Genomic DNA, 19200 nt, shown 5'->3' with positions numbered 1-19200 from the left:
CATATCAGGATGGGATGATCTATGTAGCAACATAGTTTAAAGAATAAAGTCACAAAGTAAATATATAACTTGATTACATTTATATAGAACTCAAAACTTGATAAAACTGAATAATACACTACTTAAGAATACATTCACAAGAGTTAATTTTGTGGAAAATAGAATGAAAAGATAAGTTTATTTTGGTTAAAAAATTATGTGAAATTTCAGCAGTCTTTCTTAATATCCACTTTCCATGAACTTTTTGAAGACTCCTGTATACAGGTATTAAACCTCCAAAGAAAGTAAGCAAATATTTATAATTTGAGATACTTAGTGCTTGTTGCTCACTGATAGAGAGGTATCATCAGTACATGCCATATAAAAGATTCTAAAGAACACACTGTCTCTTGGACTTAGTGCTACACATGCAAGTGTCCACAGTTTGCTGATTAACATGTACAAGTTTTTCTGCCCTCACTCTGATTGTATACACTTTATATTTTTCATGGCAAAATTGCAGATTTCCAGGACTTGGAATCAGGTATTACAAGTAGGTTCTGGCGGGCTCAAGAAATCTGAATTTTTACCAAGTTCCCACAGTGATAAAAGTAGTTTTAAAGGCCACCTCTTGAGACTCTATAATTTCTATGGTTTGAGCTTTCTACTCTGATAACTTGGTATATCAAGAAGAGCTGCAATATTATTAAAGGAGACAATTTGTATTAAATAAACACACAACCCTTCCAGTTCCAGATATTATCACTTTACTATACAAACAAAAAGCATTTACAAAAATAAAAGAAATTCCATTTCTAGACCACATTGGTAAAGCTATGAAAGAATCTGAATAAGAAACATTATAAAACTTCTACGTACCATACCAGTACCATATAGAAAAGCCCTGTCAACCCTTTTATCATAGGTTGAGATACTTTAGTACCTGGAAGTCAATCCATTGCCCTCTTTATCAGTTTGCAAGTAAAAAATAAAACCCTAGTATCTTTATAAGACATAACATTATTGACAATAAAATCTTAAGAATAAAATTTTGTTAAAGGAAACACAATATTAAAAAAGATGACTTGGGTAAGCTGCCAGTTGAGATTAATGTTAAATTTTCCTCAGATGCACTAAGTTATAACAGTATAAGTAACACTGCTTAATTATTTTAGCAATCTGATTATTGAGTATTGGTAGTCCAAGCCAACTTGCTACAGCATAATTGCATTTTACATATATACAGATAATGTTTTATTTACACATCGGGGAACTCTTCCAGTCTTCTCATCTCATAGCAGTCTCTGTTTTTCATGCAGAAAGTTTTCCTTCGGTTTCTTAGCCACAACAAGGGTACAGGCACCCAGCTCTTTCCACATTGAATACATTCATGGAAGTTTATAAATTTGTTTTGCTTGTGGGATGATGAACAGTATTTGGGACTGATAAATAGTATCTCTGGATGAACATTTCAAACTTTCACTACACTTGATTTCTGTGCTTCTACAAGACTATAAGACCCTTTCATGTTGGCTTTTCTTGCAAAGTAAATGATCATTCCGATGGCAGGTATTATTAAGGAGGATGCACAATAGAGCACGAGAAGTTCAGGGGAAAAATAGTTCTTGCTATTTTCTCTTCCTGGAAAATAACAGAATGGATGCAATTAATATCTAGTACAAAAAGAAAGTGCTTAACAATGATAGTCACATATTTTATTGTAACAGTACACCTAGTTCTCAGAACAGGAGTGAAGCAAAACAGTGACAAGGTCAGTTCACACCCTGCGTGCATATTTCTCTGCCTTATTCAAATCATTGGCTGGTGATTGTTATGATCTTGATGGATGTAAAGATAACAGCTGTTGACTTCCGTAAAGTTCATTCTACTAGATTCTGATTCATTTGCAGAGTGGAAGGGAACTCTCTAGGGCTCATTTACAAGAGCACAAGTTACACAGAGATATTTTCACTGAGAAATAGAAATATCTACCGAAAAAAGGGAGGCTCTGGTCAGTATTGAATCCGAATCCTTAAAATGTAAGCCTCCTGTCTGTCTCTCTTAGCCTAAGGTATGCTTGGCTATCCTTTATTGAAACGAATTAGTTGACATAAGAGAAAGATTCTGCTGGCCTTACACAATTGTAATCACTGGACTGAAGGAGTTATTTGCTTCTTGAGAAAAATCTTGATAGTCGCTATTGCCCTGGGGTGGTTTAGGAGGGGAGTCCAGGTCCAGACGAAATGTAACTGTCACATGAGCATGACCCCCAGAACAACTGGAGTGCACCTGGACATCATGCATTCTCTACAGAGGACAGCACCACCAATTAGAGGAAGGTCAGGAGCTCTATTGACAATCCTGGGCATGGCTGAATCACCTATCTCTCATCCCCAATTTCAGTCTGTAGGAACCATCACCCCTAACTCTTCAGGGAACCAGAGAACTAAGTCATAACTGCTCAGGTCGTTGCAATGTGCTTTGCAATAAATACCTACTTTCTTCTACCACTCTGATGTCAATGATTGGCTAGTAAGCTAGTTGCCAGGGCAACCTTCAAATATGATTTACTATTAGTTGTATAAACAATGAAAATAATAGACTCTCAACCATTTCTATTGATGTTATATACTTAAACCAAAACAAAATAAAATGTGTCAGAAGCCAAGCCAAATATAAAGGAAAAAGTTCAAAACACTTAGGAGAATGTCAGAATTCTTTTGGTTTCCATTCATGTCTACCTAATTTCAATCATACTCAGTTTTGGGGCATGGAGATGTAGTTTAGTACCCAATATTTTGTGGATATTCATTGAAATATGAGTAAAAAGTGGCCAACATGTAAGTGGTAATATGATAAAGTAATTAGAAAAAAACAAAAGCTATGTATAATAGTTAAAAAGTGGAGAATAAGTTTTTCTATGACTTTACAAGAGAACAAATAATTATAAACTGAATTGCATAAATGTCAGCCATCTAATATCCTGGGGGTGGGCCCAGCTGAAGGTGGCCTGAAGGCATCACAGATTTAAAAAAAAGTAGGAATGAAAGAATTCCCACCTACTCATAACTGAGATCCAGAAGCATTCCCTACCTCATTGGAAGCACTGATTATATATACCCTGGTATTATTTAGAGTGACATGGTACAAGGTAAATGTCCCATTCTTTTAGCACATAGTTATTTCATTGGCCAGATCAACTCTTTTCAGGATTATCACTGCAGTAAGATGATTAAAAGTTTTACATGAAATTGTGACATTTTCTCCTTAACATTTCTAGATGAATGAATTGATATTGCTATGTTTTGAGAAGGTAATGTGAAGATAAGAAGCAAGGAAATATAAACAGAACAAACAAACAAAAGCAGGCAGAGGAGAAAGCATGGTAAGGCTTGTAAACTTGAGAAATTCAGCTAGAGGAATAAATGCTTCCTGCTTTCTGACTTTGGTTTAATTTTTTCTGCATTGATAGGTGGTTGCTAATTCTGGTAGCTAAGCGCTAGATGTTTTAAAAAGTTGGCATTTGTTTGCAGTTCTTTCCCACCATTGCCAATTCCAAGTGCATCTTCCCATTTACAATACAAACTTATTAACATGCAAGGAGTGTGAGACTGATTAGTCAAGGCTAATATATTCTGCTTCCACTAATAAAATGAACACATCCTACCTACTGCGCATTCACAAATGGGGTTAAGAGACTAGATTTCTCCCATGAAACCACTACGACTCCTCTCTCTCTCCATCAGGAAAGAGTAGGAAGGTAAAGGACTTGAATTTTAAATAGGTTTTTCTGTAATTTAAACAGTATTTTTATGTCCATCAGGATCAAGGCTGCTAACCCAAATTATTTTCCTGAAAAGAGTCAATCTCAAAACTAGACAATTACTCTATGTGTTCACTGAATAATGAACTGTTCTGGTAGGAAGGAAGAGTCTGAATTGAACCCATCTTTCTCAAAGTACTTAATTTTTACTTCTTTTCATCAGGGAATGCTTTTGAAAATATGGCTAAGCACTTAAATGCGAGACCCCAAAGACCAATGATGAATTGCCAACTTTGAAAAAAGCAAATGGGAATTCCACACTCACACATGATTCATGTTAACTTCCTCACTAAACTCTATGGGTTAGAGCATCTGTGCTTGATTATTTCAAGAAACATTAAGAAAAAACCCCAATCAATGAGTAAATCAGTTTCATTTTATCAACTCATCCATCTAATACTAGAACTCTACAATCCTTGAAACCTCTGAGCTATTACAAAAATGAGAAAACAGAGACAAACAAAAGACTGACCTTTCACATCAAGTGTTATACTTCTTAATTGTGAGCCAACCTCATTTTTAGATTCACATTCATACACTCCCGCATCCTGCAGCTGGGCTCTGCGGATGGTGTATGCACCATCTATAGACTTCAGCACTGTGTCTCCAGTTTCTGCTTTTTTCTTCAGGATTATCCAAGTTTCTGGAACATTTCCACATGTACAGGAGATAATGACAGTGTCACCTTCCTTGACACTCTTAGAAGGAAAAGCTGTCAGCTGTATCTCTTTTGGAGCAACTATAAAGAGAATTTAAAAAGCATCTCTGAGTGAAATATAAACCAGTTCCATATCAATTGAGTGATATCAACAAGAGTCTGAGAATTAATCTTGCTTACACTTGACCTTAGCCAAAAGGCTAAGAAGTGATATAATTATTCACGCTGATTATTTACATTAAATGTTAAGAAGGGCAAGTAAAATTGTCAGGCATTTAGTGAATAATTACAGCAATGATACTTTGAAGCATAAAACATGCCTTATGCTTTATTTTATTTTATTTAATTCTTTAAATTGCTAGCACAAAGTTTGGGTATTTAATGAACAACTACAGGATTCAAATACTTTACAGGATTCCAAAGTTTCTATGCTTTTCTTAAATTGTTTTTTATTTGAGGAGCAGAAACAGTTATAGACAGAGAAAGCTCCCATATGCTTTCATGTCCCAAACACCTAGAATAACAATAACTGGGCCAAGGATGAGGTAAAAGTTAGGAGCTGAGGGTTCAGTCCAAGTCTCCTACATGGGTGATAGAAACCTGATTGCTTGAACCATTACTGTTGTCTCCCAGAGTGTGCGTAAGCATGAAGCTAGAATCAGGATCTGAGTGAGGTATCAATCCCAGAGAGTGTTATATGGGATGTGAGTCTCCTAATTGCCATCTTAACTACTGAGTCAAATGCCTGCACCTAAATCCAATCTTTTGTGATGTGATAAAGGTTATAGCATCAGGATGCCATCCTTAAGGATTTTGTTAAGATTGTGGGTTAGCCTCCCAATTTTCTTCCTTTATGATACAAATCTGATTCATATGCGGTCATTAGAAAGTCAGTAATACTTTTGTAGGAACACTACCAAGAAAAAATAAACAACATTCCTGGTGAAGGAAGGAATCTAGACACCCCAAAAGGAAGGTACAGTCAATTCAAATTGATCACATTGTGATTTTGTCATAACTGCCTATAATTTCAGCGTACAAACTTGGAATTGTTTGGTTTACAGTCCTGAATATCCATAAATCCACCTGGCTGGTGAATCAAAAAGCAGTTACTGCTCCTGTGAATCTCAAAATTTACCAGATTTGAGTGCCTTCTTAGGCTCATAAGCAAATACTAGACACTATCTTGAGAGATTGCCATCAAGGTCTAGTTCATCCAGATGATAGCAGTGATGCTAATTAATTTCCACACACGTATGTACCCCTTCCTATCCCTATTTCAATACATTGCTTCACAAATGTTACTGGAACTTCTGGCATAGTTCCTAGAGCTAACACATCAATTGAAATTAACAGAATGTCAGTTTAAGTGACTTCAAATGTTTCATAAAAAAGTACCAGCTCAGTTACTTCCCATACATGGTAAGCACCATGAACTTTTCAAATTCTCAATATGTTACTTTAGTAAAATTTTGTCTTGTAACAGAATTTTCTTCAATAACACAAGTCCTTGTCCCCTCCCCCAATACTAGTAACTCATTAATTACATTTATCTCACCTTGGATAACTAATTGAACTTCTTTTCTGCTCTTTCCAACCTGGTTAATTCCTTCACACACGTAAATACCAGAATCTTCCATTTTTGTAGAAACTAAGGTTAAAGTTGTATTTTCAGAAAGAGGCTGTAGATCTCCATTATTTAGCTGTCTGCTCCACAGGATTTTAGGGACTGGGAGGCCATAACTAGAGCATGTCATATTCACAGAGCTTCCCTCCACCACAATGGAAGAAGGATTGACCAAGATGATTGTATCTCTTGGGGCAACTGAAAAGTAGAGGCACTTGTTAGTTTGGTCCTCTTATTCCCTGAGTTCCAAGAAGATTTATAACAGTTTATACACCTTGATAATTTTGCCACAGGAAGTATTTCTTCCCGCTTGTCTCAGGGGCTAAGAATAGTAAAGTAGACCGTGACACATCCTGCCCTAGGTATTTCCTAAAAGAAGTATGTTTTATAGAGATGGTCCTACTAGTAAAAGGATGGCATGTATTGCCACTTAATGCTATTTAAATTAAGCATGATTGTAAGTCATTTGAATTTCCTTCTGTAGAGGTACAGTCCATTTTTCTACTTCTTTAATCTGAGTTGGCCTAGTGACTCACTTTCACTAAGAGAATGTGGAAAAAAACACTGCCCTATTCCCAAACCCAGGGCTATAGGAGGCTGTCTTCATTACTACCTTCTTGGAACACGGTGCTCTAGAGAGGAAATGTGGGCTACCTTCCTTGAGAATGACACTACATGAAGCATGGGAAGCCTGGACATCTCAGCTGAGGTTCCAAACACACATGTGAGGCTATGCAAGGCCAGCTAACCATGTTTGCCTGATTAGAAACCCATGAATGAGCTCAGCTGATACAAGAGTGAGCAGAATAATTGCCAAATTAGCCCCTTCTCAAAGGGCCAAACCATAGAATCATAGATAGCAATCATTTTGAGTGGGGGTTGGCTGTAATAATAATTTTGAAATTTCTTTTTTTACACCACGCAAGTTTTAACTATTAACCTTATGCTAACTATGGCCTCACAAACATGACCAATGAATCTATACAAATTGTCGGTACATCACATATGTACTTACCATTGACAAAGAGTTTCTGTGTACTGTGCCTTTGTTTGGGTTCAAATTCCATTTCATCAATGTGTAACTTGGCCTGACAAACAAGAACTTTGCCAGTGTCTTCCATGGTGGGGATGAAGGTCATTTCTAAACTTTTGGTCTCAAGAGACTTCCTATCCAATTCCTCCAAGAATTCTTTGTTCTTCAACACAGTCTCTCCCTTGAGTAATTCAATCTCCAGGCGGTCAAAAGGGTACACACTAGGAACTTTGCAGGTTACACTCATAGGGTTCCCGCTCACAGGTAGACCACTCAGCTCAATTTCTGGATCTCTAGGAAATGCTGGAGATATCAAGCAAAAGTGAGAGAGGAAAAGTTGAGCTAAATTCTGTTTAATACAAAGGTCTCAAAATGACAGTTTTCACTCATCTTGGATAGAACAATCATTAATTTATGAATAATTACATTATATGTAAATATATTAACAATATTAAATGCAAATAGAAATAATAAGGCTGGAAACATCAGGTCATCAAGTAATGCATATCTTTACTTATTTTTTGTTTCTAATGATGAAATTTTGCTGAGTACATGGCTTGGTCTTGAAGAACACATTAGCTTTAACAGCTTATATAATAGCTGCCTGTTCTAACTGTTTTAAATGTTTGCTGTGACACAGTCATTTAACATTCATGAGCTCAGTCTCCAAGCAGTCTTTTGGAAAACATGGACTTACAAAGAATACTAAACCCTCATTATGAACCATATGCAGTCCATAACCAGGCTGAACTCAGAATCCATACTTCTCTGGCCCCAGAGCTCAGGTTTGGTGCTACAGCATTGTGCACCCTTTCTGTATCCAAAGAACCTCTCAATTTAGACTTGCAATTTTTCTGATACCTTAGTGTGGGCAGAAAATTTTAAATATCTTCAGATACTACTTATAATTTTTAAAAAGCGTACCTTAACCATTCTTTCGGAATGTGATGTAAGAGGCTGGGAGCCTAATAAATGATATTTGTAATATATCCTATACAACCCAATAAAAATGAGACCAAAATAGTCCACCAAAGGGCAAGCATAATGCTAAAAATGTTTTTCCTTAAGGAAAATGTTGTTAAAGGGGTACAGTCTCAAGTATTTCTGTATTGCATTAACAATTCACTGCTGCTTCTCATTTCTGCTGGGAATGTGCCTACATCAGCAGATCCCAGACTCTGGGTAACACGATCACACAATAAAATTTACACTTCTTTTGAAAGACCCAATCCTCTTTATAAGCATATTCTAACTCATTCTGCACAACATCCCAGAGTACAACCTCAGTTCGGGCAGGGTCTCTGATAGTGTATATCTAAGTGTGTTCTTTTGAGTCCTGTTGAATTAAACAAGGCAGAGTAAACTCTGGGGCACTTGTCATGTTTTGTCATTATTTGCTTGCTTATTAATTATAGACTGAGGAACACCATCAATAGAAATTCATAGATTTGAGGTTGTAATGGATTTTTGTGAGGAGACAAGAAGAGCAAGAAACAGTTTAGTATATGCATTCACTGTAATATTCAAACCTGGTGGATTCTAGATTCTGCTTCTCAACCGAGATACTAGAAATGAGCACCTCCATCTCAAATCCTTATTTTTGCCATTCTCTGCATATCACTGGCTCACTATTTTCCATCCTGAAGATCAGCTTTCCAAATGTGCCTCTAATACGGTAGGCTTATGGCTCAGCTACAGCTTGAGTAGTGGAGCAACAGTCACACCTATCCTACTATGTGAAGAGGCAATGAGCCATGCTCTGGCACTCACCTCATCTGTTCCATGTACACATGAAATGGATGAAAGGAGGAAATATGTCATTGAATGAATAATGAGAGAGCTTCATTAAGACAGAAGAGAGGTTGTACACATATGCAATAGATACTTGAGATACAGGTCAGTTGTAGTGCATCTAACCATTTTGGTTCAGAGAGTTAGGAATAATTCACAATGCATTTCCTTCCTAAATGAATAGATCACCTTTCTTATTACAAGCAACATATTTCTTGCAACAGGACCAGAAAAAAAATAGATAAATATTAAACAATTCTGAAAATCACTTACAGTATAGCTCCACCTGAATGCCCCTCTCCAGTTTTTTATGTCCGCAGGTCACAGTACACAGGTAAGAGTGCTCGTTTTCAAAATTCACAGGGCTCAGTTCGAGCACCGATGTGGTCCCTTCAGTCCTCACCTTCCCGTTCAGAGGGCTGTCGATCTGGGTTCTCCAAGAGAAAGATGGAGACTCACAGCCCCTGACACTGCATGTTAGCACCACTGAGTCTCCTATCTGAGCAGCAAGCCTGGGTCCAGGGGAAACCTCAATGGCAAATGGTTTCTCTGGAAAGGAAAAGGGGAAAAGATTGAAAAGATCAGATTCTTTCCTCTTAAATACCATTCTAGCATGTGGTTTTATTTCTCCTGATTTCAATTCCATTAACATTTGTTCCCAGAAGTTTCTTTTTTACACTTGAGACTATGAAGCATCAGACTATGTATTTCTTTGAGTCAATTGGAGAGACAAGGAGATCTTCCATCTGCTGGTTGCCTGTCTAACGCTCTCAACAGCTGGGGTTGGGTGAAGGCCAAAACCAAGAGTCAAGAACTCAATTCAGATATTCCATGTGGATGTCATGGGATCAACTATTTGAGCTGTCACTTCTGCCTCCCAAAGTTTCCATAACAGAAAGTTGAAATTAGGAGGCAGAACCTAGATAGGAAATGTTAGAAAATCTAGTGTCATATTGCCAAGGTGTAATTAGCTGTTTCACTGGATCCTTCCTTTTATTTGAGAGTAGAGATGTCTACTGTGGCATATGTTGACTTCCCAGTGTGCTAGTCTTCACTATATAGTTCATCAATAAGAATGTATTTATGTACATGTTCACCTATATATCCATTTACTCTGTATATTGTATGAATGTTGCCTTATGTCAGAGAGAACGTATAATATTTATCCTTTAGGGACTCTCTTACTTCACTGAGCATAATGATCTCTAGTTAGGACCATTTTGTTGGAAATGGGAGAATTTCTTTCTTTTTAATGGCAGTGTAGTATTCCTTGAAATAAATGTGTTAAGCATTATATTGAAACAATTACTATCTACCATCACATTTAGTGGTTATAATTACATCAACCATTGTATTACTTCTACTCCCCATCTATTTTTCCTTCTTCTATTCTCTCCCTATTTTTCTTTGTCTCGTTTCTTTCTGAGGAAATTTAGGTTCAAAATGCCAAATAACTCCACCCATTTGCACAGCTTGCATGTGACAAAATTAGGTGGATATGATTTCTGAAGCAAGCTTTTCAGCTGCAGAGTAACTAAATCAAGTCATCCTCATGTGAACACAAAACAAAATCTATGAAAGGTATTAGGAAAGCTACAAAAATATCTCCTAATTGGTTACAATGCCCATAATGTACCAGTGCTTAGAATTTCTGTTGCCACAACATCAAGTTACACCATTGGAAGACACACAGAATCATGTCGAAAGCAAAGAAAAAAAATATCTTAAAGTGATAATCACATAATTTCCAAATTTTCTTTTCATGCAATATGCAGACACTTCATAATCATTTGTGGGTTGAAAACTGATTGTGAAGGCAAACTCCTTCACAAATCTAGGGAAGTTCTTTGCTAGTACTGTTGCCGTGGAGCACACAAGCTTCTTTCACATGACAGCTACTCAGAGAGAGAGAGGGAATCCTAAGTGCCAACTAGGCTTCCCTCCAGACACTGGGGATGGTAGGAAGTTCTGAAAGTAATTGACAAGACTTCACAGAAAATCAGTGAAATTTTCTGTACAAATAGCAGGCTGGACATGGAAAAAAGAAATCTCCATACATAAGTAATCTAAATATAGTATGTTTCACATAGTTCTCATTTGTGCCAAAAGTTATTTTTCTCAGATTGGTTTATTTGTGATATTTTGGTATTTTCTAATTACCATAATAAACTGATAAGCTCTTAGATTGTGAAGAAGAGACAGGTCAGAACAGGAAGTTTCTGAATTCCTTGTAAATTAGCGTAAAAATGGGAAAGATTAAAGAGACCTACTTCCTGCCTATAAATACTTCCCACATCTTTCTTTACTGTGGCTATTGGCGTCCCATACAGGAGTACCAGTGAGTGGTGCTGCTCTGCTTCTGAGCCACCTCCTCACTGTTGCACTTGGGAAAGCAGCCTTCCACATTGAAGTTTTGGATGGAATTTCTGGATCCTGGCCTCAGCCTGGCCCGGTCTTGGTTGTAGTCATTGGGAGGTGAACAGTGGATGAAAAATATTCCCTCTCTCTGTCTCCACTCCAAATTTCAAATAAGTTAGTAAAACTTTGAAAAAGAAAGAAAGACAGAAAGAAATGTAGGAAGGAAGGAAGTAAAAAAAATAAAATAAATCTTATATAAAAAAGAATTTAGTCATTCTGTGCTATGTAGCTAACATTAAAATGTAGAGTGAGAAAATATCTGACTCTAGTTGATGTGTAGTTCAATGAAAAGATATATTTCTACTGGCATAATATTTTGGCCCTTGCTAGAATATGTTGAAGTTTTATGTGCCTATCTTCCCTGATCAATTTATCAGCTTTCCTGAGCAATGACCATACATTTTTCATGTCTTTAATAGCACCAAGCCTAATTTTTTTTTATTTTTCAGACAAAGGCTTTTAGTTACTTGTTGAATTGAACATAGGTACATATGTGAGTATAAGAAATATTGAGCGAATATACAGGAAAAACAAGCAGCTCTGCTTGACACAGTCGAGAGCTGGGAAACTGACACGAGCTTTGTCTTAAAGGTGGCTAGGCTTTTGCCAGGTGAAAGACAGAGCAAAGCCATTCCAGGCAGACAGAACGGCGTGAACAGAGGCACAGAGCTGTGAGTAGCTCTGTGACCAGAGCTCTAAAGGGAGTGTAAAGAATCACATGGGATTGTTTCCCAGTGTGATTCAAGTCATGTAACATGAACACAGTTTTGTGTTTAATTAGCCCTGATAGCAGAACATGGGGTTCATTATCTCAAGGACAGAGTGTTAGCAGGGAGATCATTCAAAGAAAATTAAAAACACAGTGGAGTACTATTCAACCTTCAATCATAAAAAGGATATTTTGTCATTTGTGACAACACTGAAGAACCCACAAGACACTGTGCTCAGTGAAGTTACCAGGACACAGAGATCCACACTCATGTGTGCCGTCTCTCAGGGCTGGCCATCACAGAAGTACAAAGCAGTTTGGAGTTAATCGGAGACTGGGGCTATGGTGGAGCTGAGGTAATGGGAAGATTTTTGTTCATAGGTATCAAGTTTTAGTCTTGTTTTGAGATTTATGGCTCAGTAGGGTGACTATAGACAATCATAATTCATTGTCTATTTTAAAATAGTCAAGAATAAATTTCAAATGTCTCACCAAAAAGAGTAGTGATGAATGTATTAATTAATCATTTATCATTATAGACATGTATCAAAATATCACATTGTACCCTAAAATGAATAGTTATGATTTGGCAATTTAAAAGAGGATATATATATATACATTATAAAAATAAAAAATATATAATAAAATTTAAAATAGTTAACAAGACATTGAGTTTGGGATTAAAACAAGCCTGTATTAAGTTAATAGTAAATTCAGATGAGCCACTTCATTATTGGCCAAATATGAACTAAGCTGAGGCTAACTTTATCTACCCAATAGCATTATAATGAGATAATATATATAATGAGATAATATTCAGGTTGTAAAATTTCTGGCAAATATAATATTAGATTTACAATCAATAGATGTGCCAGTACTGAACTGAGACTCAACCCTCTATTCTGTAAAGTGGATAAAAGTAATTATGCTTTACTTATTTCTTGAGGATTGCAAATGGCATGTGTAGAGTGTCAGAAACACAGCTAACATCCAGTGAATGCTGCTATTTATGGACACTGTGCAAGAATGCAAGTGACAGATGATAAACCAAGACAATTGCAAGAGGGTTGAATAAGAGGTCAGACACTAGGGAACATTTTGTGGTAAAACTAACAGGGTTTGGTATTGTTGAATGGAAACATTAATTTGATTCAATTCCTGTAATTCTGGAGTAAGAAGGCAATAAAATCAGATGTGATAACCTGAAACTATGAAGACTCATATTTAAGAGGAAAAAGGGGAAAGGAAAGCCAATAAATGAGTCAGTGAAGAAAAGAACAACATAGAAAAAAAATCACAATGCAGAGCTATGGGAAGCTATGCGAGGAAAGATTTCCAAGAAATATGAATAAGACAAATATACATTTGTACTATGACAGTGAGACTTATAATCAATGAACTTCAGAAAGCGATTTAGCATTGAAGATGTGACAACCTTTTCATCCTGCGATATTTACATTCTGCTTACCTTGAACAATTAATTCCACCTCTTCTCTATCTTTCCCAATCGGATTAACTCCTTCACACACATAAATTCCAGAATCTTCCATCCTCATAGCAATTAAAGTGAGAGTTGCATTCCCAGAGAGACGCTGTAGATTTCCGTTATCTAGTTTCTTACTCCAGAAAATCTCTGGAACTGGCAGACCCTCACTGGAACACGTCATTGTCACAGAGTCACCTTCTTGCAGCTTTGTGGAAGGATTTACAGAGACAATTGTATTCTTGGGTGAAACTGAAAATACAGGGGACAGAATGTGTGATGGCTAAGTATCATCTTGACCCAACAAGAGGAGCACATTTCTTTCACAAGCTGGATTTGTTTATATGATTGTACAAATTTGACAAGCTTAATCTCCCAAAGTAGTGGGGAAAAAAATGCTGATGATTAAACTATAGCCAATCTAACTTGTTTGAGTTCTTTTTCGATGTTTGCTGTTTTCTAATGGCCACACATACACAGCAATTAAGAAGGGCTTTAGAGTTATGTGGTTTATTTTCTCTCCTATAGGAGGAGTGTTATCTAAGCAATGCTCTTAAGTCTTCATCCACGATAGTTCCAACATTGCCCCATGAAACAGTCACTGGACAGGTCTAATTATCGGAAAATTTTCTCCTCTGGAGTAGATATTTTCCTCTCCATAACTAAATGTTACACATTAGTCGTGCACAGTTTTTTGTAATATGTATCTTCTATGATTTTTAACTGATTACAAGCATGACTTTCAATTTTTTGCACTAAAATAAGTTATTTTTAATTCTAATTTTCCACAAACTTTTGAAGTACCCACATAATAGTTCTGGATTAATAAGAAATGCAGTAAAAGCTAAATTCATCTCTTGATGACTTCATGCTGTTAACTGCTACGGACATCTAAGATTGAATACCCACAAAATCTTTACCATACTACAGAAGTACTCACTGTACAGTTGCAGTTCTTTGGTTGCCACCCTTTCATTCGGTACAGAATCAGCTTCATCAATATTTAACTTAGCTCTGCAAACAAGGACTTTTCCAATATCCCCAATGACTGGAGTAAAGGTTACTTCCAAACCCTTGGTTTCCAAGGACTTCCTGTCCATAGCTTCAAGAAATTCATGATTCTTCATGACATAATCTCCTTTCAGTAAATGCATTTCCAGCCTATCAAACGGATACACATCAGGGACCAAACACCTGACTGTAATGGACTTGCCAACCTCCAGAAGGCCATTCAAATGAATCTCTGGATCCCTGGGGAATGCTGCAAAAGCCAAGAGAAGACAAATTGGGTTTTTCTTCATTTTTGTTTTACTTATGTTGCATGAGGTCTCCTATTGCTTTAAATCAATGCAAAGCAAGTCTAATGTTTTTGCTAATACTATATTAATATAGCAAAAACTATTTGGTTATAGTGAACCTTTCATGGTTTTTTGTTAAATTCAAAAGTGATGGTTGGGCCCGGTGGCGTGGTGGCCTAGTGGCTAAAGTCCTCGCCCTGAACGCGCCGGGATCCCATCTGAGCGCCGGTTCTAATCCCGGCAGCTCCACTTCCCATCCAGCTCCCTGCTTGTAGCCTGGGAAGGCAGTCGAGGACAGCCCAAAGCCTTGGGACCTTGCACCCGTGTGGGAGACCTGGAGGAGATTCCTGGCTCCTGGCTTTGGATCGGTGCAGCACCAGCTGTTGTGGTCACTTGAGGAGTGAATCATCGGATGGAAGATTTTCCCCTCTGTCTCTCCTCCTCTATGTATATCCACCTTCCCAATAAAAATAAATAAATTTTAAAAAAGTGATGGTTAAGACCAACTGCCTTTTAGGGCACTATTTAGTTCTGACTATATTTTTTAAATATAATTTTATTTTGAATTTTGAATTATGTGGTACAATTTCATCTAGGCTGAGATTCCCCTCCATACTCACACCCCCCGACAGATTTTTCCCATTTTACTACAATAGTGCAGTCTTTCATAAGGAATCACAATTCCATTAGTTTCTTATTTAAGTGTACTCCGACATTGTCGGTACAGACCATGACAGACAGTCCAGCATACCTTTGTCTACACTTGTCTGACTCTGTATATCTTAAGGATCAAATATGTTTAGAGTAAAAGAAGAGAGAAAAGCCAATATGCACTAACATTTACACATTCCTATTACTGTACTATAGATTACAATTTTATTTTGTACTCACATTAACTTTATGAAGCAAAGGTCATATTTCAAATTATCTACAAAAGTCTGGACTGGAGTAAATATTTGGCTTTGTGGTCGACATGTTGGTCAGGACATTTGCATTTCATATTGGTGTGCTGGGATCATGTTCCAGCTCCACTTCCCATTCTGACTTCCTGTCAATTTGCACCTTGAGAGGTAGTAGGTGATGGGTCAAAAACTGACTTCCTGCTACCCACATAAAACGCCTACATGCTAGGTTTCTGATTCACAGCTTTGGCCTGGGCCAGTTTCAGCTATTATTAGCATTTAGAGAGTAAAGTAGCATATGGGAGCTCAATGTCTATTTGTCTATTTCTCTCTCTACCTTTTGAAAAGTAAACTCATGCATATGCAATAACTTGTCTGTAGTCACACAACTAACACATGGCAAACCTAGGATTTAAACTGGAAAGTGGGGATTTCTATCTATTTGTAATGCTACTAGAGGCTTATAATTCACTCTGTTACATTATTTTATTTTAGCCAGAGAAGACAAATTTCCATTTTTACAAATAAGGAATCTAGAGTTCAGAATGTCACTGCAGAAGACACCTACTAGTCCATACATGAGACGAAAAGAATGACTCTAAGTTATTGACTTCTGTAAACGGTGCCTCTGATAAGAGTTTATTCACTATAAAGATACACCTGTGCAATCATTCAAGTCTGGAAAGTAAATTTGTCTCCTAAAATGTCTAACTCAATGTCTCAACCAGCATACCACTGACTCTTCTAGTGCAAGGTAACACAGTATTTCACTGTCTCCTTTGCAAGAGCTACTTACTCATTACCTACTATCATGAACACATTACATAACCAGATTTAAGATGCTGTACATAGTAAAAAACAAAAAAGTACGAAGACCCCAAATCTGAGGAATACTATAATGAAAAGTGGAATGGAGAAGGAACTGTTAAATATAATGAGAAACAGACATTACAAGTGAAAAACTTCAGGCAAGATAATTAAAGCCAGAGGGAGCTTCATTTCTCTTTTCAAAATCTTCCACTATTTAGTACTTGTGGGCAGAAGACAAAGGAGTTGGAAAAGAATTTCTGTATGAAAAGCCCAGTATTTTTCATTTTTCCACCAAAGATTTCCTTTCCTCACATTCTGTAAGAAATGTGACTGTAGTCTGCCCAGTTTGATGTCGGGTAATATAAGAACTTGCTATTTTTCCTTGTATTTACATAAGGGGCCCTTTCAAGGAGCTCAGGAGGCTATTCAGACATAAACTATGCCTGTATGGCCAGCATAATTGAAAGCAGCCATGCAGTCAGATTCTTGAACAGCTTTAACAACACATGGGGCTTGTTGAAATTTCAATTAAGGTTACCAGGCAAATTTGGGCTTTAGGACAATAGAAAGAAACCAATGCAATTATAGGATAATCAAATAAGGTCTTCAGGAATAAATGACTACAAGCAAGTTCAATTTTTACAAATCAAGGCCATCAGTAACCAAAGGTAAATGATTTTTGCCAGATTAGTTTTACACTCTTGGTACCTTTATTCATTAAATTGACAATGAAGTTCAACACATTTTGGCATCTGCTAAACAAAAAGTGTTCATTCACACTCATGATGCCAACTTAATGTTTATGTAAATATCTGCAAAACAGTACCAAGATGCCATGGCACAAAAGAATTCTTAACTGTATTAACACCTAAGTCAAGGCAAATGCTTGTAATTCTTTTTACATTATCTAATCAGAAAAGTTTTATGAGAATTGTGCTCCTAAATTCTACTTCCGCACAATCTTTAAACTAATTATAAACATCAAATTGCTTAAGAATCAATTAATGGCTCATGGAATTCATAAATCATTTAATGAATGTGCAAGTACACAGATAAGGATAGAATCAAAAGGAAATATTTAAAAAGTAAAATAAAGCTAGCATTAGAGATTTTTGTTGTGTAGCTAGGAAAATTGGAGCCAAGGAGACTGAGTTTTGCACACGGCTTCCATATTCATGGCAGAGGTAGAAACACAAGAAGTTTTCGCCCCAGGACTAGTGCTAGTTTCAGCTGTCCCTGCCTTCTGAGAGGCCCTGATGTGCCCTCATCATGAATCTGCACTGAATATCTCTTTAAAAATCTTTAAAACTATACTTTAAAAGATATTAAAACAGAATTGCAAAAAAAAAAAAAAAAATAGATTCTCTAAAGCACTCACAGTAAATCTCCACCTGGATTCCTTTTTCCAGTTTCTCAGATCCGCAAGTTGCTGTACACAGGTAGGAGTGTTCGTTCTCAAAACTAACAGGATCCATGGTCAGTATGGATTTGGTCCCCTCGTTTGTCACCTTTGCATGCAGTGGGCTGTCTATCTGGGTTCTCCAAGAGAAAGAAGGGGATGCACAGCCCACGGTGCTGCAGATCAATGAGACGGAATCACCAATCTGGGCAAGAGATCTCACTTCAGGCACAGTCTCAATATAGAAAGCTTGAGCTGTAAAAGTGAAGAAAGAAAAAAAGAAAACTTACCAGTGTGTATCTCATATTTTCTCATCTCTCTGTGCTAGCATAATTCGAAAATATGGCTGGCTCATCTTTTTCATAAACTGCTTTCACCAAGTGCGAACAGGCCCAAAGCACTGAAGGCACTAGCAAAGGAGGTGTTGGCATCATCCCCACTTAGCAGTCTTTCGCAGGCCCAACCTTGATGCCCATTTATCAAAACTGTTTTGTTAGTTGCTCGCTTTGACCTCCTTATCAAGTACCGGAAACTACTGGGACGCACCTACTGGTAAAGAGTCCAAATTGCTATCGTTTGACATTGAAAAAAACATACAAAACCAAAACAGATAGACCTACTAGAGACAGAATTGAAGTTACTCATTTGACATTGGAAAAATGATCAGCTTTGCAGCTCTATGTCAGGATAATGCTTTATAGCAAAATGTAACAGCCCATTTAAAGTTAGATTAAATTAAGTTTTCCCGCTACTTAAAGTTCTAGTGTCTTTCTTCACTTCGGTAGCAAAGCTGACTGCAGTGAAAAGTAGAATTACAATGGACTATTAGCATTTGAAACAGATCAAGAACTTACAAGCTGCAGTCATTATCCAAAGTATTTTTGAGATTCCAAAGAACAGGACCATCTTCCCAGGCATTTTAAATAGCTGCTGTGATGAGAAAATAATGATTCCAAAGGCTTTTGCTCTGCTCCACCTGATAGTGCCTGGGAAGAGTTTTCCGCTCCAAAAGCCAGTGAGGCTGAGTGAGGGGTGAAATAGAAAGTCTGCTCTTTATAAACGGTCTTGTTGCAAGAGGAGGAGGGAAATCCCTTCAAGGGGAAACCCGGGGCAGAGCCAGGGAAAAAAAGTTTAACAGAGGCGGCCAAGTTCCAGCATTAACCCCTTCCGTTGCTTTCATTGCTCTGACTGTTCTATTCTCTCTGTCCGGGGGAAAAAAAAAAAAAAAACACTTCCCAGAGCATAAATTCCAGGCTTTTTTTGATTTTCA

General features: G+C 37.1%; 1 protein-coding gene across 1 annotated transcript; it reads right to left on the bottom strand.

Moving 5' to 3' along the window:
• Positions 1-729: 729 nt before the first annotated feature.
• On the bottom strand, positions 730-18965 carry VCAM1 (vascular cell adhesion molecule 1). Its single transcript, XM_004582170.3, has 9 exons — positions 18785-18965; positions 17910-18185; positions 14462-14782; positions 13507-13773; positions 9185-9460; positions 7103-7423; positions 6019-6285; positions 4275-4541; positions 730-1620 (listed from the first exon to the last, which is right to left on the bottom strand). Exons 1-9 carry the CDS (start codon positions 18846-18848, stop codon positions 1451-1453), a joined length of 2229 nt encoding a protein of 742 aa, XP_004582227.2. The 5' UTR covers positions 18849-18965; the 3' UTR covers positions 730-1450.
• Positions 18966-19200: the final 235 nt, after the last annotated feature.

The sequence above is a fragment of the Ochotona princeps genome, chromosome 2 (assembly GCF_030435755.1).
Source record: "Ochotona princeps isolate mOchPri1 chromosome 2, mOchPri1.hap1, whole genome shotgun sequence".
Taxonomy (NCBI): Eukaryota; Metazoa; Chordata; class Mammalia; order Lagomorpha; family Ochotonidae; genus Ochotona; species Ochotona princeps.
Note: the sequence above shows the minus strand (reverse complement) of the source record. Positions and strands in the feature narration are given on the sequence as shown.

Coding starts and splice junctions, on each gene's coding strand:
- VCAM1 (XM_004582170.3), bottom strand. CDS start 18,848: ATGCCTGGGAAGATGGTCCTGTTCTTTGGAATCTCAAAAATACTTTGG. Junction 14,783..17,909: donor AATCCAGGTGGAGATTTACT/GTGAGTGCTTTA, acceptor TGGCTTTTGCAG/CATTCCCCAGGGATCCAGAG. Junction 1,621..4,274: donor TATAACACTTGATGTGAAAG/GTCAGTCTTTTG, acceptor GTTATTTTCCAG/GAAGAGAAAATAGCAAGAAC.